The following is a 24,040-nucleotide window of genomic DNA, read 5'->3' as shown; positions in this document are numbered from 1 at the left end:
TCTCTTGGAATAAGTGTTCTCCAAGAGGACTGTCCATCACTGCGCCGCTTCCAGCTTCTCCTTCAAAAGCATTTTTCCCATCACCGGGTAAATATTAAACCTGGGTAAATCTGCAAGTGATTGCTCTGTGCCCCACATGACCTAATAAGTGCAATATAAACTATGGTGGGAAGGGCACTGTGTATTTTCAAATCGTGTTTATGCTGACTTATAACTAGACAATTCATGCTTGTCACTGTTTAATTTTAATGTGGTTAACATCTTTATGTTGCGTAATATTTGGGTAGAGTTCAAGGAAAGTGACCCACAATAGGTCGCTCCTCCCGCTCCTGACTGTGCCTGATTCGCTTTTGCCATCCTGTGCCTAGACTCCATCTGCTTGGACTGCCTGGCCTCGTAATTCCATCTGCTTGGTATCGTAACCCTGCATCTGTGCCCAGATTAGCATTGTTTTGCATCATTTTGGTATTGGCGCTGATTTCATCTGTCTAATATCGTACCCCTGCATCTTAATTGTGATTTTGTCCGTTTGTTGTCGCACCCCTGCATCTGTGCCTAGCTTTGTATTGTTTTGGTGTTAGTGCTGGTGATCTCCTGACTGTGCCCCGATCTCGGCTGCATTACTATTCTGGTGCCATTTTGTTGTGCCTCTCGGCCCGTCCCTGCCCCCCCGCGGCCCCACCCCTGTCCCCTACAGCATCTCCAAATCGATCCCTTCCCCACCCCGCTCCCGCCTCCCAGCTGCTCCTCCCTCCCACTGGTATCCCAAGATAAGAGCCGCGAGAGGAACTGTGGCCGACCTGACCTGGTCATAACCGGTCGCTCCTCCCGCTCCTGACTGTGCCTGATTCGCTTTTGCCATCCTGTGCCTAGACTCCATCTGCTTGGACTGCCTGGCCTCGTAATTCCATCTGCTTCCATCTGCTTGGTATCGTAACCCTGCATCTTGGCCCAGATTAGCATTGTTTTGCATCATTTTGGTATTGGCGCTGATTTCATCTGTCTAATATCGTACCACTGCATCTTAATCGTGATTTCGTCCGTTTGTTGTCGCACCCCTGCATCTGTGCCTAGCTTTGCATTGTTTTAGTGTTAGTGCTGGTGACCTCCTGACTGTGCCCCGATCTCGGCTGCATTATTATTCTGGTGCCATTTTGTTGTGCCTCTCGGCCCGTCCCTGCTGCTGCTTCCCCGCGGTCCCACCCCCGTCCCCTACATCATCTCCAAATCGATTCCTTCCCCACTCGCCACCCCGCTCCCGCCTCCCAGCTGCTCCTCCCTCGCTCCGCCCCCCTCCACTCTCCACTTATGTTAGAGCGACATACGCGCAGCGTTCACGCGCAGTGGGCGCGCCAAAGGTAAGCCCGTCTACGCCCGTCCGCGCCTGGACCGCGCCCAGCGCCAGACCCCCTGGCCCCCGCAAAACCCACTCCACCCGCCTAACGTACGACGCCGCAACCCTCTCTGCACTCAACACTGGCCGTCTCCCCGACTGCCACCAAGCCGCCCCAGGACGCACCCATGGACCCTCCACCTGCCAATCCTGCAAGTTCTGCTGCATCAAGACCCACACTACATCCACAAACGCCAAACAGAACTCAGACAATAACCACCTGAAGTGCATCCTGCTCAACACCCGCTCGCTCCCACAGACACGCCATTGAACTATGGAACCTACTAGACACCACAACACCGGACGTCGCCTTTCTTACAGAAACCTGGATGAACGCTTCATCAGCGCCCGACATCGCCATAGCCATCCCGGACGGTTACAAGATCATCCGAAAGGACCGCATCAACAAAACAGGAGGAGGCATCGCCATCGTCCACAAGAACACCATCCGCATCACGACATGCTCCGACGACACCCTCACAGCCGCCGAACACCTTCACTTCCAGATACACACCGACCCCAAGACCACACTTAGAGGCACCCTCATCTACAGACCACCAGGACCCCACACACAATTCAGCGAAGACATCACTGACTTTATCAGCCCACACGCCCTCCCCTCCGAGGACTACATTCTCCTAGGGGACCTCAACTTCCACCTGGAAAAGAACAACAATAGCGACACCACCACCCTTCTGGACAACCTCGCCAATCTCGGACTCAAGCAACTGGTAAACACCCCCACCCACTACGCCGGACACACGCTCGACCCAATCTTCTCCTCCAGCAAGCACGTCTCCTTCAATCATGCCACAGGTCTCCACTGGACGGACCACAGCTGCGTCCACTTCAACTTCAGAAAGACGACGACCCACCACCACCCACAACAAGTTCCCCGCAGAAACTGGAACAAAATTACCACCGACCAGCTCAAACCAAAACTAAACCAAAACCCTCCTGCCAAATCATCGGACCCAAATCAAGCAGCCATCAATCTCACACAATGGATCACCCACTGCGCTGACGAATTAGCACCCTTGAAAAACCATCACAACAAGCCAGGAAGCAAAAAAGCCTCCTGGTTCAATGACAACCTCAAGAACTCCAAAAAGAACTGCCGCACCCTCGAAAGCCTGGCGAAAAAACCCAACCACAGACAACATGACTGCTCTCAAGGACGCCACTCGCAATCACCACCAGTTGATCCGATCCACCAAGAAACCAGCTTTCAAGGATCGACAACCACGCCCACAACAGCAACAAACTCTTCATCATCGTCAAAGAGCTTACCAATCCCAGCGCCGGCAACAACGACATCACTCCCTCTCAAGACCTCTGCAACTCTCTAACCTAGTTCTTCCACAGCAAAATCGCTGACATACATAACAGCTTCGGCGACCAGTCTACCCCCCTTACCACCAAACTGAAGCCCCCCACCACCACCCTTTGCGCCTGGAACCCGATCAGCACCGAAGACACCATCCGCCTGATGAACTCCATTCACTCCGGATCACCAACCGACCCATGCCCCCACCACATCTTCAACAAGGCCGACTCCATTATCGCACCCCATCTCCAGGATATCATCAACTGCTCCCTCAACACCGCTACCTTCCCGGAAAGCTGGAAACATGCCGAACTCAGTGCCCTCTTGAACAAAACCTACAGCAGACCCCACTGAACTTAAGAACTACCGCCCCATCTCGCTCCTCCCATTCCCTGCCAAAGTCATAGAGAAGACCGTCAACAGTCAGCTCGAGTCTAACGGTTCCCTCAACCCCTCACAGTCTGTCTTCCGAGCCAAACACAGCACCGGTACCGCCCTCATCGCAGCCACAGACGACATCCAAACACTACTCGACAACGGGGAAACAGCTGCCCTCATCCTCCTGGACCTCTCCGCAGCGTTTGATACGGTCTGTCATAGCACCCTTGTACAACGCCTCAGTAACGTTGGGATACAAGGAAAAGCATTGGATTGGATCATCTCGTTCCTCGCCGGAAGAACCCAGAGAGTCCGCCTTCCCCTTTCAGATCAGAGGCCACCGAAGTCATCCCCGGAAGCTTGTTTCCTTCCCAGTATAAGAATTGGCTTGGTAGTTTGGTCTGCCCTGTTCCCATGATGCACTGGGCCAGGGTCAGACTAATTTGCATATAGCCAAGTTCTGAGCTGGGATGGTGCAGTGAGCTAAAAAACGGTGATGGATCAAGCCCTGATCTTTGGACTGGGTAAGAGTGGTCTGCTTAATTCAGACACTCTGTTCATCACCACCCCCTTTTCTGAATCATTTTTGTCCACCATAAGCGTGGAAGGGTATACTCAGATGTGAGTCCCTTGCTCATTGCACCATCAGGATTCAAGCAAGCCGGGCCGAAGACGGCTGAAATGCCAGAAACCGGTCCCCGGAAGCTTGTTTCCTTCCCAGTATAAGAATTGACTTGGTAGTTTGGTCTGCCCTGTTCCCATGATGCACTGGGCCAGGGTCAGACTAATTTGCATATAGCCAAGTTCTGAGCTGGGATGGTGCAGTGAGCTAAAAAACGGTGATGGATCAAGCCCTGATCTTTGGACTGGGTAAGAGTGGTCTGCTTAATTCAGACACTCTGTTCATCACCACCCCCTTTTCTGAATCACCGAAGTCATCTGCGGCGTACCACAAGGATCATCTCTCAGCCCCACCCTCTTTGACGTCTACATGAGCCCCCTCGCATCCATCGCACGCCAGCACAACCTCAACATCATCTCCTACGCCGACGACACCCAGCTGATCCTCTCCCTCACCAAAGACCCAAACACCGCCAAAACCAACCTACACGAAGGGATGAAAGACGTAGCCGAGTGGATGAAGAACAGCCGCTTAAAACTGAATTCAGACAAGACGGAAGTCCTAATCCTAGGATCATCCCCCTCTGCATGGGACGACTCATGGTGGCCACTGGCCCTGGGCAGCACACCCTAACCAACGGACCATGCTCGCAACCTGAGATTCATTCTAGACTCCTCCCTCTCGATGACCAGACAAGTCAACGCCATCTCATCATCAGGCTTTAACATCTTACGCATGCTCCGAAAGATCTTCCGATGGATCCCCACCGAAACAAGAAAGACGGTCACCCAAGCACTTGTCACAAGCCTACTGGACTACGGAAACACCCTCTACGCCGGAACCACAGCCAAATTACAGAAAAAACTCCAACGTATTCAGAACGCCTTTGCCCGACTCATTCTAGACATACCCCGCCACAAGCACATATCTGGTCACCTGGGAGACCTTGACTGGCTCCCCGTCAACAAGAGAATAACGTTCCGTCTCCTCACCCACGCACACAAAGCCCTCTACGACCTAGGACCCAGATACCTCAACACGCGCCTGACCTTTCACACCCCCACCCGCCAACTACGATCGTCCAATCAAGCCCTCGCCACAATTCCACGCATCCGAAGAGCCATCATGGGAGGAAGATCATTCTCCTACTTGGCGGCCAAAACCTGGAATTCTCCCCACCCACCTCCGCCTTACACAGAACCACCTCTCCTTCAGAAAACAACTCAAAACTTGTCTATTTCTCCCCCCCCCCCCCCCCCCCCCCCCCCCCCTCAAGCGCCTTGAGACCCTCTGGCTGAAAAGTGCGCTATACAAATTTTGCCTTGACTTGACTTGACTTGACGACTTGACTTGACTTTCCTTCCACTCTTTCAATTGCTGTGCAGTCATTTTTTTCCTCCAGGATTTGATGAATCTCCTTACTTTTTTTTGATAGACTTAAAGCTTGAGTGAGCAATTTTAGCAACATTATCTGAAGATTTTTCCTTTTGCATCGTTTCAATTCTTGTTTTTAAAATGCTTTGTTCTTTTATGTGCTACAATATCAGCAGTCTGGCAGATTTTGACAATTTTGAGTCTAGTTCTTGTGTCGTATTGCCAAATATTTCTTTCTAGGATTGACCTTACAGGAAAACCTGTGGACACATGTTCCTATACGATTTTTTCACCCTTCACGTTTGCTTTTGCTTTATGTATTTGTGTGTGCTATGCCTAGAAGCCCTCAATTATGATCCTTCTTTTCTTGCGCCTCAACTCTCCTATGCTTTCTTTGCATGGATGAAGGAATGGAATAATTCTGTCTTGATGCCTCCATTAGAGGTCCGGCTCAGCATGATTTTTTTGGGTGTCCCTCTGGGTTTAGCTGTGTTACCTCAATTTGCAAACTGTTTGTTATTGTATGTTTCTTTTTGTATACCAATGATATCTGGTTCTAATGAGTTTGAATTCCACTCCTTTGTGCTTCTTTGCTTTCTGTTTAGTAGTGAACTGCTCGTGGATAGCCAGCTTTTCTTGAACTAGAACCCTATTAAAAGTCCTCTTCACCACTCTAGACATCCTCTAAGGGAAGCTCAAGCTATGGCAATTCTCAATAGGCACTAACCCCAAATACTGTACAGTCAGCTAGGTTTTCGCTGCAATCAGAAACTCACTTTCATGTATTGGATCTTTAAAAAGCTGTTTTATTTATCTAAAGTGTGGAAAATTTTATAAATTCTCAAACCTTGCGCAGGTGGTACATATTTAAGATTTAGATACAGTCATTGAACCCAGACTTGGCTTTGCCAATAATTGGTCCACCGGTGTCTCCTATGGCAAGTTTACTATGGGTAAATACCATAGTTACATCTTCGCTTGGACTGCACACATTTGACAATACCACACCCATCTGTTAAATTCTGGTGGGACAGCAAATCGTTTTTAGGTCACTGTGTGCCATACATGGGGTAGTTTAAACTGCTACACCCGATTTGTTGTTTGTAAATTCAAAATCCACCTCCTGTCTCGTACAATATGAACATGTTGTCACTCCCTTACCCTATGTAGTGTCAGAAAAAGAACAGATGAGGCTCGTGGCGTATTCTTCCAGGTAGCTCTGGTCAGGCTTGGAAATACATTGCCTGTCGCTCTTAAACTTTCAAAACCATTTTATTTTTCAGCATGCCACTAAAGACCAGACAGTTTCAGGCACTTTGGCACACTGTCTGTATGACCATCAGCTAGCTATGCAAATTGCCTAGAATATTGAGTTTATGTACACTAAATAAAATATGGTTGCAATGTATAGTCTTATTCACTTATACACTTCCAACATTCTTGCAGGAGTTGGCAATTTTTCCTGTGGATGTTTTCTGTTTTCTTTTTTCTGAGACTCTGCCACCATGGCTATATAGGCTCTTATTTCATTTGATACACCAGCTTCCGATGCAGAGAAGCAAGAGTTGTTGTCGGTACTTCTGGTGTGTGTTTTTGCTTAATAAGTGAATATCATTATAAAGCAAAATTATCCACTTGATTTTGTTTTAGGGTTACAGCAGTGCTGTCGAAAGCAATTTTTTTCCTCAATGCAGGGTTTAACCTAATAAAGGAAAAGTTTATTGGAGGCCCTGCTGCTTGCCAACCGTTTTTGAACTGGATCTGCAGGACTGCCATCTAGAGCATATTGACGTTCGGTATTTTGTCATTTTACTTATGGATGCAGCTGCAATGACTGTCGTTGGTCAGTCATTCAAAAGTGAAACCCTCTATGAAAACTTTCAAAAATCTGGCAAGATTATAACCTTTAGTTATCCTCCCATTTGAAATGTTTTGAAATCTATTCCCAAGTTAAGAATCTTGGAAAAGTCTCATACTGGAGAAGGAAATGCTTCCTGTCACAGTTGCTCTTCAGTGATGGTATCCTCCCTAGATTCATAACCAACCTTCCTTCCTTCACTCATTTATTGGCTGGCTTTTCATAGGGAGCGTCATGATCTTATATGCAGACTCCCGTTGAGAGCCGCTACGGAATACCTTCGGGATATCCTGCCACAGGCGGATCCATTGGGCTGGAATAATGTCAGAGGAGGTTGTCGATTGCCAGTGACGCTGGTATGGGTGGGGAGTCACGAGTGGAGGATGTTGTAGAATCTGATAGGTCCGGGAGATAAGCCCCCTAGAGTTGTCGAAGGAGCGTACTAGGCGCTCAAAAGGGGTGAACGCTCAGGTGGCGGCCTGCGTTAAGGAAGACTTGGATACTCAGTGACGTAATTGTATGTATTGGAGCCTGGCTCCCTCCGAAAGTTGGAGATCCTCCTTGCATTGAGCAAAAGATTTGAACATATCGCCTATAAACAAATCTCCAGCCAATCAGAATATCCCTGCAGATTAACAGCCGGCGGGAAAAGCGAATTTCCTGCTATACGGGTATGGGGGGGGACGGAAAGTTAGAGAGTTCCTTGGAGACGACCACTTTGTCCCAGACTTCAAGTACCGTCTTGGTGGGAAGAGCAATGTAGGTACTATGAGAGCGTGAGTTCTGGGGGAGCCAGGAAAGGTCCCAGATGGTTCGCCCAGTTACCGCCCTGTCCATATGGAACCAAACCTTTTCGCTATCCCACACCGTCCATTTGGGGATGAAGCATAGATGGGAGGCACAGTAGTACTCTAATAAGTAGGGACATGCAAGCCCACCCATGTCTCGTGGGAACATAAGAATTTTATTGGTGAATCGCACTCGACGTCTGCCCCAGATGAAGTTAGTGATATCGCGCTTAAGACACTGGATCTGGTGTTGCGGAATGGGGGTGGGCAGACATTGAAATAAATATAAGATTTTTGGAAGCACCGACATTTTAATGGCGTTCAGGCGACCCAGCCAGGAGAAGGTAAGCTGTTTCCAAACTCGTAAGTCCTCCAAGACCGACCGCCTGCAATCCTGCCAGTTGATTTGGGACCATGTGTCTAATGTGGGAGATAGGTGGAGTCCTAGGTATCGAATGGAGCTATTAGCCCATTGGTATGGGACGAGGGATTGAAGCGTGGGTATCTCTTCTCTTGGGATCAGGGCCCAAGACTTCTCGTGGTTAATCTTGAGTTCAGATGCCAATTTAAAGGACCGCAACAAAGAGAGGAGCGCCGGAAGCGAGGTGTGCGGGCGAGATAGCTTGAGGATCAATTCATCAGCTAATAGAGACACTTTGTGTTGTTGGCCTCCTAGGGGGATACCTTGGAAGTTGGGAGCTTGACAGATCATCATGGCCGGGGGTTCCACCACAATAACGAACAACAGTGGAGAAAGGGGGCACCCTTGTCTCGTGCCTCTAAATATGGCGATGGGGTTTGTGAGTTGGCCATTAACTCTCACTCGGGCCTGTGGGGAGAGATAAGGGGCCATGATCCGGGCTATCATGAGCGGGCCCAACCCGATTTTATGCAGCACTGCTCGAAGGAAGGTCCAGTCCACGCGCCTGAACGCTTTTTCCACGTCGAGTGATAATAAACATGCAGGTATGTTCCAGTGTTGGGCCTTCCCTACGAGGTGCGCAACACGACGCCCATTGTCCGCTCCCTGACGAAGCTGGATAAAGCCGACCTGGTCAGGTTCGATAAGGCCGGGCAGATGGGGGTCTAGCTTCTTAGCCAATATTTTAGTATATATCTTAAGGTCGGTGTTTAAGAGGGCTATGGGATGAAACGAAGAACAGAGAGTGGGGGTCTTTGCCCGGTTTAGGGAAGAAGGCAATCTCCGCCAACCCCGTAGAGGGGGACGGACCGGTACCATCGGTAAATGAGTTAAAAAGACGCAGTAAGTAGGGCCGTAGCTGTGGTAGGAAGAGGCGATAGAAGAACAGGGAGAGACCATCTGGACCCAGCGATTTCCGAAGTGGTAGGTCCTTCAGAGTGCTCAAAAGCTCCTCTTGGGTAAGGGGTTCCTCCAGCTGCTGAACTTGGTATTGACTGATCGGCGTCCAAGTGCAGTTGTCCAAGAGTGTTTGAACCCTGCCTGGAGGCGGCTTGTCCTCGGCATAAAGTGCAGAGTAGTACGCACGGAAGGAGTCCCGTTTAGCCACCTCAGTAGTAGCCCGTGTGCACGCAATAGTCAGGATGTTAGCTATGTGCGCCTTGGAAGCACGCACTCGCAGATGTTGAGCCAGGACCGAATCCATTTTATCCCCCCCCCCTCTTAGTATCGCTGCTTTAGCACTAAGAGAGCCTGTTCGGCTTTGTTAGTACGAAGGGAGCTCAGTTGGCCTCAGAGGTTTGCAAGGTGTTGTTTGTGCGCATTTGAGGGGCGTTCCTGATCATGTCTCTCCAGGGCCTTAATGTCCTTAGCAAGGTTGTTTTCCAGGAGGCGCGCTTCTCGCCTATGTGCAATTGCGAGGGATGTGATATTGCAGCGAATTGTGGCCTTGAATGCATCCCACTCTGTCGGGAAGGGGGTTTCAGGGATGTCGTTAGTTGCAAAGTAAGACTCCATGGCAGTTCCCAAGCTCGCCACATCCACTGGGTCACGAAGGATATGCAGAGGAAGACGCCAACTGGGACCAAGGGGCGCCGGGTCCCTCAAGAGGAGCTCAAGATGGGCATGGTCAGAGACAGAGATGTCAGACATGGAGGCCGAAAGTGACTCGCCGATCAGGGTATGGGAAATAAAAATAAGGTCGATATGAGAGTATGAACGGTGCACATGGGAGGAATATGAATAATCGCATACGTCAGGGGAATGAAAGCGCCAGGAATCTATCAAGCCAAGATCCGTTATCTTTATCCTGAGAGCTGAAGACATAGTCCCTGCTCCATGGAATGAGGCATCCCTACGATCCAGTGCGGCGTCCCACACCATGTTGAAGTCCCCTCCTATGATCAGCAAAGGATCTGCCTGTGGTATATGGTCCTGCAGGAGGGCTCGGAGGTAGAAATCCTGCGCCTGGTTAGGTGCATAGATATTGTATAATGTGAAGGAGCGGTGTCCAATCTTGACCCCACTCTAATAAAGCGGCCATCCACGCTACAAACTACCTTTGATTCCCCCTGCCTGATGTCAGGTCTACAGAGTATCTCCACCCCTTTTGTTTTAGAGGGGGCCGTAGCCCAGAATTGAAGGGGATAGCGATGGTGGGCCATGCGCGGAGTGTCAACCTTCAGCAAATGAGTCTCCTGTAGGAGAATAATGTCCGGGTTTTGCTGCAGTAAGTAGCGCCATATCTGACGTAGTTTGTTGGGAGAATTAAGTACCTTGACGTTGAGGGACAGAATCTTCAGGCAAGGGCCAGCAGTCATGGTGGTATCAGGGCCTGGGGCGTTCTGCTACGCCAGTGTGAGAAGCAGGGAGTTGCAGTAGGAGGGAGGGGTAGGAGGATGTCGCTCTCACTGAGAGGAGGGGAGTGTCGTGGGAGGCACCCCCACCAAAGAGGAGGAAAGAGAGAAAAGAAGAGGGAAAGAAGAGAATAAGAGGTCGGCGGACAAAAAATACAACTTTGGCCAACAGGGCCATAGTGTCCTGTCCAGTCCAGGGATAATCGCGGCCCAAGGGCAAAGGTCATCCCGGAAAAGTCACTCTCCCAGGAGCAGGAGGGGGGTGGATCTGTCAAGGTCCAAAGCGTGAGAGACAGAGAGTCGACATCGCACCACCATCCCTGAAAATGTGGAGCTGGGGGATCAACAGGCACAGAGCAGAACATCGGCTTAGGAGGACCAGGTAGCAGGTGTGAGCAGTGCATCATAGTGATAGATAGAAACGCTTGCCTGTGCAGTCAAGGTGTGGCAGGGCGAGAGCTAGCCGAGGAGCAGCTCTCCTCCACAGAGCGAATGTGCTGTATGATGTCTGGTTTAGATTGAGAGGCAGATTCTTCCCCTGAGGCGAAGTTCTCTTGAAGCGTTGTACCCTGGTCCAAGAGAGCTATGCAGGCTCCCGAGCATGGAAGGGGAGGCGTGCGGGGCTCTATGGTGGTGTGAGAGAGATGCAACAGTTGTGCCGCTTCCTGGCGAGATCTCACCGACCGGTGCTGGGACTCCCATTGAAAAAGGCGAGTGATGGGGGACCCCACTGATATCGGATATTCAGACTCCGCAGCTTGTCTGTGACTGGATTGAAGTCTCGGCGTCTGCGCAACATGGTGGGAGCAAGGTCTTGGAAGATCTGTATGGTTGCACCTTTGTAGGTGAGCTCCGGCTTGGCGTGAGCTGCTTTGAGAATGGCTTCCTTCTCGGTAAAAAAGTGGACCCGGGTAAAAATGTCAGGAATAAGGCCCACTCGGTTGGCGTGGCCAGACACCTGATGCACCTTACCTAAGGCTGGTGGAGAGACATAGTCATCGCCCCAGATTTCATGTAGTAGCTTCGCAACAAAGGTCATGATGTCCGACCCCTCAGCGGCAATCGGAATCCCCCTAATGCGGAGATTGTTGCGGCGGCTCCGGTTTTCCAAATCTTTCTGCTTTATTTGGAGATCTAGATGTTGCTCTTCGATGTTGGCCAGCCACTGCCAGAGGTGTTTTTAGTCTTCCGTTCGGGCACCCACGGTCTTTTCGAGGCCATTCACTATCTCTTCAAGATCGTCAACATCTTTCGTGAGTTCCCGGACACAGGAGTGGACCTCTGAGCACAGTGAGCCAATTTCGGACTTGAGTTCTAGCATGAAGTTGGCCATGAAGGACTGTGTGACTGGCGCTGAGTTATCTCCAGTCGTCTAAACCATCGCACAAGGAACAGCGGGTCCTATTTGTTCCAGAGTGCGGCAACCGGGTTATCCTTCTGGGGAATCGCAGCGTCCTTACCCGGTTTAGTGCACGTCATCTCTCCTCTAGGCCAAGTACTTTCCGGACCCTAATAAGGTGGTGGGGCCGGATAGGGAAACGCTGAAGGTCAAACAGCGATATCTGACACCCCCAGCTAGCAGGGCTTGGACTGTCGTAGAGAACACGGCGGGTAATGATCTGCAAGCTGTGAGAGGAGGATGGACTATCCGTAGTGCAGACGTCTGGAATGCCATAGTGGCCCAGTCGCCAGGGAAGCCAACTGCTGTACGGCCACGTTGTGGGGGCCGGTGCGGTCGTGATTCACCCTACTAGCAGGTAGGAGAAAAGTTGTGTGGGAGACAAGAGCCAGTGTCACTCCCCGACACTCAGGGCAGCAAGACCTACATTGTTGAGGCCACCGAGCAACGAAAGATGAGAAAACCACTCACTGCCTGCCAGCCTTGGCCTTGAGGAGAAGAGAGGGCGCAGAAAGGAGCGTCCCCTGTACGATCGTGGCTGGTGTCGAGACTCCACAGTCCAAACCGCATCCACCTGAGCCTAGGGTCCAGCAGGGCCGTGATACAGCAACAATGGGGCTGCGTGGTACCCTAAAAAGTTCAGCCCCAGGGAAGCAGGGTATGCCGAGGGTCCACCAGCAAGGATAGGAGCAGTCTCTGAGGGCCCCAGGTCCACGGGGTTCTCCGAGCACCCAGATACCCATCAAGCGGTCCACAAGAGGGCCGAGTACTCCACTGGAGGATTCCACAGGCGATATCAACACGCCGGCGCTACGAGCAGCCAGCACGGGGCAGGTTCTAGAGGGGAGCAGAGAGGGTCCAGTCTAAACGGGTCAGCCCAGCGGGTCCCCAGTGTGCAGGGTTATAGCGCGCAGGGGCGCCCCACACCTCACCTGTGTAGAAGGGCAGCGCTGTAGGAGACCAGCAGGAGGCGGCGTAATGAGGTAGGGGGAAAGCAGGCCCGTGCCCACCAGGCTAGAGGGCCGTTGTTCTCAGGCCAGGCCACCACATTGACGCCGGTGGCTCCGCCAAGGGCCAGTAGTCTCCAGTAGCCCTCCGTGTTCACCACCGACCAGCCAGTCCCCCGCCATCCGGCGCAGGAGTGAGCCCGCTGCGCCACAGGATCGTCTGCTCCAGGGAGAGAGAAAATCCCATAATGGTGGCCGCCACAAGCTAGGGCGCCGGTAATCCTCTCAGCTCAGCTGCACCCCCGGCGCTAGAAAGCCCCACACAGGATCGGGCACCTGCCGCAGAATAGTGGTGTCAGCAGTTGGTTGATGTGGGCATGCGGCAGCCTGCGGAGCAGGGCCTGGGACACCAAGAGGCAAAACGGCGGCAGCTGCCGCCAGGCGCTGAGGGTGAAGGTTCAAGGCGTTGTCCGCTCTCCCGAAGATGCCCCGGCTGCTCCGCCGTCTCTACGCCCCGATGTGCAGTGTCAATTGGGCCCCAGATCTGCGTTAAAGGCGGCTAAAGGTGGCAGTGCACAGGAGCTCTGGCAGCTTACTTCTCAAGCCATTCGCCCCGAGACCACGCCTCCGGAGTCCAGATTTTTAATAAGGTGCTGCAGTGTTCACCTGATTTTCTTTTCTTTCGTTTTTTATTATAGAAAATGATTTGCAGTTTTTTTGTTTTAGAGAAAGCAGAGATTTGTGTTTGTAAAAATCAGGGTTTTTTCGACATTTTTTTTTTGCCGTTGAGAGTTCTAAGACTATAAGTATGGGAAGGACCGACTTGCTGCAAAATATTTCCTGTAGGTAGGTCATATTATAACAGCATTGTATATGGTTTAAACTTTTTCAAGTAAACTGTTAATACATTATTATTGAGTTCAAACAAACATTTTGGTAGGACAAATGGGTGTACAAATAATCAGGTAATGCAATTAGGTTCAGCAGTGTTATCAAAAGGTTGATCACTTTCCTGCTTTATTGTTGATGAAGGGATTTGTGCAGCTATAAATGAAATTGATCTCAAAAGCATTGTGTTGCAAGGTCAAAATAACATGTTTATTTTTTCCTGGAATGTGATGTTTAGATGTTTTAAATGTATTAACTGGGATGCCCCAGTTCTATAATGTAGCTAATGTAGGCATTGGATCAGTAATGTAAAAGAGGAAAGAAAGTGAAAATCCAGATGTAAAATCATTGTGACTTTTGGCGTTGTCTCAAATCCATGTGCGCAATTGGATACCCTAATATGTAAGAACTTATTTTGACAATACTCAAATTGGCAAGTTTAGCTAGAAGTTTATAATGAATGGTTTCTGTAGGCCCACCAAATTCTAGAGGGCAAGGTTAAGCTAATTTTGAGTTTTTTTCATTTACTTCCTTACGCTCTTAGAACAGTCCACAAATGTTTTCTTCATTTTCCTTTGCAGCCCGCCTCCTCGGGAGATGACAGAGCTATGTGTTTTACGTGTAGTGTATGTTTGGTGTGTTGGGAACCTACTGATGAACCTTGGTAAGTATCATTAACATTGTAACTCAGCAGTCAGATAATTAATTTGTATGAGATTAATCATACAGTGCAGGGAAAAAAGGGCTGAGCCAGTATGTGATATTATTTTAGAAGTATGTATTCATAGTATGCGATGGCACAGAGTTTCATGTTGATCAGGCATTTATATCTTTCCTAGGCAAGTTTCTTGGCACATTGCAGCTTAATTGTATGATTTTAGTTTTGTTTGTGTAGTAGAGTCTTATCCCAAAATCTATTGTCTTTCAGTGTTTATGGTGGATTTTTGTAAAGGAAATATTTGAGTTTCCTATACAAGCAAAATATTGATTACCTCTGCCATGATCCCATGTACACAATCAAAAAAACATTCATTAGCTCCAATAACCACATTTGTCATTGTCTCAAGTAATATGATCTTAGCCCCCATACCTTTCTAAACAGTCCTCTGCAACCATGGCTGTTGTATGTTGTCAGAACCCGGGTTGGAAGGCCTCGGGCCAAACACAGGTTACTGGGCCCAACCGAGGTAGTTGTGACCTTTTACTCCTGATGTCTTGGGGACCACCCTGCTATGGATCCCGATCAACTGGGTCAAGCACCTCCTTATGCACCTGATTCTGTTAGTAGCTTAGCACCAGCAATCAAGGCTTCCTCTGAGGGAACTGTGAATACAGATCAATGAACACAACTCATAACTAAACGTGTGAGCAGTGCAGACAATAAATAAATGTTCAGTCAAATATTTATTATGTATAAAATTTAAAATATTTTAACTCCACCCCCCTGAGTTGGAATGTACCAGGTGTGCTCTTATTCCCATTCACATGTGGCAGCATCCATGAAATGTAAAAAACCAAAGGCAAAATATCAAGGTGATAGAGCAGATAAATACCTTTTTGGATGGTATTTGCTTACCTTGCCTCTCAGAAAACTGCAGACCGCTGCTTCAGCACGAGATCGCCAAGTAGGAGATCGAGCAAACCATCTGGGATCTACCCTATCGCAAAGCCCTGGGTGAAGATGGCTGCCTGGTAGAAAGTCTGAGATAGTGTATCTTCTACAAGAGGCCATCTCTGAGGCTGACCGCTCTGTCTGCTTGGGTTTGCTGTCCAACAGCGTGCTGATTTTGGGCCTCTGCGACCCAGGGAAAGATCCTCTTCTTTGTGGCAGTTATTGTTCCATATCCCACTTAATGGAGACGTCAAGATACTTGCAAGCATTTTAGCAGCTCATCTGAAGCAAGTTCTCCCCTCTCTTATACACCATTTGCAAGTGGAGTTTGTCCCAGGCCGATCATAATGCAATCATCTTCGTACATTAGCTCATACAGTCTGGCTAGCAGTGAACCGTTCAGATGAGGACTTGGCATTGTTGTTGGTTACTGAGAAAGGCTTTGATAGGATAGAATTGACCTATCTATTTGCCAGGCTTCTGAAATTTGGCCTTGGTGAGAAATTCATTGCCAAAGTGAGATGGCTCTGAGTCCCCCATGTGCTCAGACCAACTGTAGAGGCTTTCTTTCAGATCCATTCCCGGTCCGCAGAGGAAGACATCAGGGTTGCCCACTCTCCCTCCTACTATTTCTTCTTGCGAGGGAGCCTTTAGTGGCGTCCATGCGTCAATCGGAACAGATTGTAGGCGTTCCTGCACCTGGAGGTGCTTCGACATTGTATCTTGTGTTGTGTGTATTTAAACCGATCGCCATTTGGTTGTGCCTTCAGCCCGTCCCTCCCCCCACGCTCCCGCCTCCCAGCCGCCCCACCCACCCACTGGCTATCCTCACCGTCCGGTCCGACATTGCCCTGTGACCAGCTTGTCTCCGGACTCAGCGGTTGCTCCCACTCGCCTCCTGCAGCTTCTGGTATCGTAGCGCTGCTCTCCTCCTCAAGCGCCTCGCGCTGCTGCAGTTTTATTGACTTTGCTAATTTAAACCCGGATTTGGTGCCTGTGTGCTCAGCAGTGCCCACGGGAGTATTTAATTGAAACTTAACATTTCCAACACTATTATTGTCTTTGTTGTGGCCAATATCAGCGTGTTAGGCTGTGTGTGTGTGTATTTAAACCGATCGCCATTTGGTTGTGCCTTCAGCCCGTCCCTCCCCCCACGCTCCCGCCTCCCAGCCGCCCCGCCCACGCTCCGCCCCCTCCATCCTCCATTTATGACAGCTGGACAAGCGCGCAGCGTTCACGCGCAGCGACCGCGCCCCATTCGCGCCGAAGGTGCGCCAAAGGTAAGCCCGTCTACGCCCGTCCGCGCCTGGACCGCGCCCAGCGCCAGACCCCCTGGTTCCCGTAATGCCCAGCCCACTCGCATCACTTACGATGCCACCACTCTCCTTGCCCTTAACCCCGGCCGCTCCCCCAACTGCGTCCAAGCCGCTCCTGGACACACCCATGGACCCTTCTCTTACAACTCCTGCAAGTTCGACGGCACCAAAACCAGCTCCTCACCCACCAACACCAATCAGAGACCTGACACCAACCACCTAAAATGCATCCTGCTCAACACCCGCTCGGTCCACAGACACGCCATCGACCTCTGGAATCTACTAGACACCATCTCACCGGACGTCGCCTTCCTAACAAACGTGGATGAATGCCTCTTCAGCCCCTGACATCACCATTGCCATCCCGGAAGGATACAAGATCATCCGCAAGGACCGCATCAAGCAAACAGGAGGAGGCATCGCTATCGTCCATAAGAACTCCATCCGCATCTCAACCAGCTCAGACGTCAACCTTGCCAGCGCCGAACACCTCCACTTCCAGATCCACACCGACCCCCAAGACCACACTCAGAGGCACCCTCCTCTACCGGCCTCCAGGACCCCGTGCACAATTCAGTGACGACATCACTGACTTTATCACCCCACACGCCCTTCCCTTCGAGGACTACATTCTATTGGGAGACCTCAATTTTCACCTGGAAAAGAGCAACGACAGCAGCGCCACCACCCTTCTGGACAATCTTGCCAACCTCGGACTCAAACAACTTGTCACTACCCCCACCCACATTGCAGGTCACACACTCGACCCCATCTTCACCTCCAGCAAACATGTCTCATTCAGTCACACCACAGCTCTTCATTGGACGGACCACAGCTGCGTTCACTTTACCTACAATAAGACCACAATCCACAACCATCCTCAACCCACCCTGCGAAGAAACTGGAACAAAATCACCATCGACCAGATCTCCTCATCACTTCTTCTAAACCCCCCCCGCCCACTCCTCAAACCCCGACCAAGCAGCCATTAATCTCACCCAATGGCTATCCAACAGCGCCGACATCCTAGCACCGTTGAAAAAACGTCAAAGCAAACTAGGCAGCAAAAACGCCTCCTGGTTCAACGATGATCTTAAGAAATCGAAGAAACACTGTCACTCCCTCGAAGGCCTGGAAAAAAGACCCAAACACCAGCACCAGGGACGCCTTCAAAAACGCCACCCGCATACACCACCAACTAATCCGGTCTGCCATGAAAGCCGCATTCAAAGACCGTCTAGATAACAACGCCCACAACAGCAAGGAATTATTCAACATCGTCAAAGAATTTACCAACCCATCAGCCAACTCCAACGACATCACCCCCTCCCAAGCCCTCTGCGACTCCCTAGCTTCCTTCTTCCACAACAAAATCGCAGACATCCACAACAGCTTCGACAACCGACCCTAAGACCAACCCACCCAACCTTCTGCAGGACCTTCACCCCCCTTGAACATCCTTAACGACTGGAACCCAATCTCCACTGAGGACACCATCCGCCTGATGAACTCCATCCACTCAGGATCCCCAACTGACCCATGCCCTCACCACATCTTCAACAAAGCAGACTCCATCATAGCACCACACCTCCGAGATGTCATCAACTGCTCCCTCAACTCCGCCACCTTCCCGGAAAGCTGGAAACACGCAGAACTCAGCGCCCTTCTGAAAAAACCCACAGCTGACCCCACCGAACTCAAAAACTACCGCCCCATCTCGCTTCTTCCATTCCCGGCCAAAGTCATCGAGAAAGCTGTCAACAACCAGCTCGCCGCCTTCCTCGAAACCAACAAATCCTTCGACTCCTCACAGTCCGGCTTCCGAGCCAAACACAGCACTGAGACCGCACTCATCGCAGCAACAGACGACATTCGAACTCTACTGGACAATGGAGACACAGTCGCCCTCATCCTCCTCGACCTCTCCGCTGCCTTCGACACAGTCTGTCATAGCACCCTTCTACAGCGCCTCAGAAACGTAGGAATCCAAGGAAAAGCACTGGAATGGATCACCTCGTTCCTCACCGGAAGAACCCAGAGAGTCCGCCTCCCACCATTCAAGTCAGAGGCCCCCTTGCGGCCATCGCTCGCCAACACAACCTCAACATCATCTCCTACGCGGATGACACTCAACTGATCCTATCACTCACCAAAGACCCTAACACCGCCAAAACCAACTTACCCGAAGGAATGAAAGAAGTAGCCGAGTGGATGAAGCACAGCCGTCTGAAACTGAACTCAGACAAAACAGAAGTCCTCATCTTAGGCACCTCCCCCTCCGCCTGAGATGACTCTTGGTGGCCAGAAGCCCTTGGAAAAGCTCCCATCCCGACGGACCACGCACGGAACCTGGGCGTCATCCTGGACTCCTCACTCTCGATGACCAGACAAGTCAACGCCGTTTCATCATCTTGCTTCAACATTCTTCGCATGCTCAAAAAACATTTCGCTGGATCCCCACCGAAACTAGAAAAACGGTCACCCACGCACTGGTCACGAGCCGCCTGGACTACGGAAACACACTATACGCCGGTACCACCGCAAAACTCCAGAAAAAACTCCAACGCATCCAGAACGCTTCAGCCAGGCTCATACTAGACATCCCGCGTAAAGAACACATCTCTGGTCACCTGAAAAACCTCCACTGGCTCCCCGTAAATAAGAGGATAACATTCCGCCTCCTAACCCACGCACACAAAACACTTTATGAACTTGGACCCGAATGCCTCAACACACGATTGTCCTTCTACACCCCCTCCCGTCAGCTACGATCCTCCAACCAAGCCCTTGCCACTGTACCTCGCATGAACAAAACCACCATGGGAGGTAGATCCTTCTCCTACCTGGCAGCTAAAACCTGGAACTCCCTTCCCACTCACCTTCGCCTTACTCAGAACCACCTAGCATTCAGAAAGCAACTTAAAACTTGGATATTCGACAAGTAATTCCCCACCCTTCCTCTAGCGCCTTGAGACCCTATGGGTATGTAGCGCGCTATATAAATCTCTTGACTTGACTTGACTGCTCACTTTAGCGGCCTTCCCCACATCCATTCCTGTGCTGTTCGAGGCCATTGTAGCTTTTGCAGCAAAATCGAGCTACAAGATGAACTAGGGAACGAGTGAGGCCTTCCCTCTGTTTTGGATCACCACCTGCGCCACCAAAGCCTGTTACCCTTACCAGTGGAAGAACTCCTGCCTCAGGTATATGGACACTCTAGTAAACAGGGACTTGGAGGATATGCTGGCAGATAACCTGAACCTTTTAATGGAGCAAATGCGATTGGACTTCATGAAGGGGTCTCACCTGAGTCTATCTCTTTGGAGGTCCGACCCAGGTGGTAAAAATGGCTTTCCTTCCACGAATCACGCATGCATTACGTATGCCCCCCAAGTAATACCCCTCTCAACTCTCATACAGATAGATTAGGCCTTCATCTGGGGTTCAGCAAGACCTCACCTGGCAATTCTGAAGCTTATCACTCACATATCAGCAGGGGGATTGGGCCTGCCTTCTGTGGAACATTACTACTTAGCCCTACATTTGGCACAACTGGCATATGTGCATTCCTGGAACACCGACTCCAGGAGACCCCTTTAGGATTAAAAGCCCTCTAACTTCCTGGTCCTGCCACCACCGACATCGAATTCCATGTTGAAAGCCATGTGTGCTGCCTGGATGCGGGCTCACAAGCTCTTATCAGTTACCATGCATCTTCATGACCAAGCTCCCATTTGGAATAATACTGGCATTCGCATGGGAAGGCAACATGCTTGATTAGGGCCCTTTGCGCATAGCTGAGGTCCTGAATCTTACACATATGATGTCTGGTGGTGAACTCCAGTCCTTTGAGATGCTACAGGATGATTTTGACTTGTGGCAACATACACAATTACGTCATTGTCTGCTGAGAAGATTGGGTCCCCAACCCTGGACTATCCCCTGCTCCCAGGTGCTCTCTTACCTCAATACTTCAGGTCAGTTTAAAGGAATTGAGATCTGGCTTCTACAACCTCCTGAATCACCATTTTTACTCCCAACCACAATCGACAATCCTCAGGACGACTTCGCAGGCTTGCCTACAGGCGTAATTTGATGAGGCAGAATGGACTGAACTTTTGGAGGCACTAAAATGAGGAGTCTGTGAGGCACTGATGAAGCTTAGACTTTTTAAGATCTTTCAGGGCTGACAGTGGAACCCGGTATGGCTTCAAGCTGCATGGTTGCTCCCTCATTCTGCCTCGGGGTGATGTGATCATGCACCATGTGATAGTGTTGTTATCCTTTTGGACTGTCCCAGCATACCCCCCTTTTGGATGGCAGTGGGGTCTACATTCCAGCAATCTGTGGGTTTACCCACATCACTTTCACAACCCCTAAATCTCCTTCATGACTAGAGCTCCCGGTTTTATGGTATTTATATTTTTACAATTTCCGTCTGTATTTATCCATATTTCTTTTTTGGCCATCTTAGCAGTATTTATCCATATTTATGTTGTGTTGTGTGAATGAATTAGGTTGTAATGTGGCATATTTCCACATGTATTAAAGTAATAAATATGCAGTCATACTTTGACGCATGTCATGCTTCAGTAAATTAAGCAGCCAAATATAACATAACTATACACCCAGAGGTAAATATTGGCATTATAATACAAATGGATGTTGACATATATTATTATTTAACGAAACCTCATCCTATTTTTTAAGTCCCCATGACATGTATCTGCTCAGCTGTTCACCTGGATTTAATGAACAGCAGTATTTAAAGGCACTCAAAAGAAGCCCAATTGTCTGTATATTTCAATTTTAAACATAAATACAGCCAGGAAAAAGATTGATTTATGTCTGTATTTATCTGTAAAAATGGAAAACTGGGAGCCCTATTCATGACTTATCGTTCATTCCTGAGCTGACCCACCATGCTCGTCGCTTGTTTGTCACTGCCCCTACAGTTGCCAAAATCAGTATTTTACGGCATTGGCATTGCCACAATTGCTGTTTCATGAGGAATGGCTCGGGGAGCTGTATAAGACTGCTTCATGTGAAAGAGTCTTTTACAACTTAATGGACAAATCAGAATTTTTCTTGTTATATTTTCCCCCTTTTTACAAGATACCCCACCCACATAATTTGCATAGCTTCTGAAGTCTTCCTCATCACTATGATTGTGCAACCTTTATGAAGCCACCTGTATTATTATACTTGGACTTTGCCTAACTGGTTTATCATCCCTGTTTTGTAGTTCAACTTTCCCTCCCTTCTGCTCTCTCCTTCCTTTCATCTCCTTCCTTCCTTTCTTTCTTCTACAGCTTATTCTCTCTCCCCCTTTCTCCCGTTTTCCATCTTTTCTTAAGTATTGGATGTAAATATTGTTTAGTATTGGTGCATAACTCATAATTAACATCTGTAACTCAATATGGGAATAACCTTGACTTGCATGTCACTGTATTTTGTTATTGCTCAAATATTAATGTTTACCACTAAAATAATTGCTACACAAAGGCGGTATATCCCCAGGACCTGTAGGTCCAGTTCTCAGCTTTTATCAACTTCGACAGTATGAAACCTGGCAGCGCCGATGTGCGGCTCAATTGGCAAAGTTGGGTTAGACACGTTCGCATGTGCAGCCTCTGTTGTATTTCTATCTAGGACCCTAATTCGATATTCCCGATTCATGCCCTTATGTGGTTATAACAAATAATATCCTTATAAAGGCATAGGAATCATATCCATATTTAGTAATAGCCCATGCAGTCCAAAAAATGCAAGGCTACTCCCATAGACTCCTAGAAAGCACAACGCGTTCTTTAAACAAACCAAGCCTCCAGCAGCCCGGGAATTCCCCCTCCTTTTGTTTTGATTTGCACAAGAACTCCTGGAGTCCAGAAAGAACTGTTAGTTCTTAGTGACGTCTTATGTCCAACCTTACGTCAAACCCGGCACCTTTCAGGTATAAATATACCAACGTTGCCTTAAGCAAACACACGGTGGTTGGGAGCAGAGCGACGTTCTACTTGCCCGGGAGCCCAGCTGTTGCTAGAGCCAAAGGAAAATGCCCCTCCCTTCGACGCACTGAGAGAGACGCTGTCTTTTTCTCCAGCCGAGAAATCCAGCTCCGGTGTTCCCAAGTCACCCTCGCGGGTTGCTGGGAGATCGAGTCCTGAGAAGCGAGATACAAGACCTCCTTCATTCTATAACCAAGGTACGGAGCTGATTAAAACCTTAGAGAGAATTCTTGATTCCGATTCTTGGCAAAAACCTAACTTAACTTAAAACAGCAACTTACCTACTCCTTCCCACGTATTAGGCTTAGGTCAGGTACACCGGGGTAGACGTATCTTAGAAGCACCAGTTGAGTTTGTTAGTCAATGTTTTTATGTATGTATATATTTTATCCATTTTAAAGTATCATATGGCTAAGAAACCATATCAATGCTTTTACAGTATTATTTCATAATACTACTTTTACTGTACGCACTTTACTTTATAATAAGTATTGCAATTGTGGCAATTCATTTCTCTTGCATGAGAAAGAAGACTGCTCAATAAAATAACACATTTTATTGAAAACGCCCGTCTCTCTATTTCTCTGCTCTCTGGTGAAATTAAGCATGCACGATTGACTGAGTGAAACAGTTGTCTATTTTTTTCACACGACTCTAGAGATATACACTTTATTCTGAGGGAGCAAAGTTGTCATGTTTATGCGGTTGTCAGAAACTAATCCCTTCTTGTCTAAATCAGGACGGTTAACCCTTTCCTGAACATTTGAGAAAGTTTCTAGTGACCTCTGAGCTAGCTGGCAAAAACTAATTAAGTCTAACATAGTCAGTAGAGACCTAGATGACCTCAGTCCTACGTCTATACTGCCGTTCTTGTTATTCCAATGCGCAGAGCCTATTGGGAATATAGGAACTACACTACACTTCTAGCAGGCGCTCTCTCCTGAGCAGCGTTTACCAACCTCCTGATGAGCGCATTTGCTCTGACTTCAGCCACATTCAGTAAGTGTCCAGCGCAGGCTCCCACAGTGTCTCCTTTGTTCCTGGGCTTCCTCGGATACAAAGCCTCCCTCAACTTGGTTGTAGCAACAGTTTCGGGTCCCGGGCAGTGACCCAGATCTCTGGCCTCAACGCTATGAGCGGCCCCTCCTGGCATGTGGGGTCACTCAGACAAAACCTCGCTGTCAGGTCATTCTGGTCCCAGGTTTCCTTTCTTATGGCCCCTCCAGGCATAAGGGGTTGCAGAAACTTCCCACACATGGGTGACAACCCTATCAATGCGACACAGTTTCTTGGCACGTGGCGGCCCCTCTTGGTTTAGGGGGTCGCCAAACTCGCAACGCTGCACATGGGCGATG

The 24,040-nt window shown here is 49.3% G+C and overlaps 1 protein-coding gene across 6 annotated transcripts in view; it reads left to right on the top strand.

Annotated features, from left to right (window-relative positions):
- BIRC6 (baculoviral IAP repeat containing 6) overlaps nucleotides 1–24,040 on the top strand; it is a 2,386,688-nt gene that overhangs the window by 129,312 nt on the left and 2,233,336 nt on the right. For all 6 annotated transcript variants that reach the window (XM_086926902.1, XM_086926900.1, XM_086926901.1 and 3 more), the window contains exon 6: nucleotides 14,331–14,413. In XM_086926902.1, coding sequence (XP_086783028.1) covers nucleotides 14,331–14,413 — 83 coding nt within the window. The remainder of the gene's footprint in view (nucleotides 1–14,330; nucleotides 14,414–24,040) is intronic.

This window comes from Lissotriton vulgaris, chromosome 6 (assembly GCF_964263255.1).
Source record: "Lissotriton vulgaris chromosome 6, aLisVul1.2, whole genome shotgun sequence".
NCBI classification, from domain to species: Eukaryota; Metazoa; Chordata; class Amphibia; order Caudata; family Salamandridae; genus Lissotriton; species Lissotriton vulgaris.
This window is presented reverse-complemented; position numbering and strand designations above follow the sequence as displayed.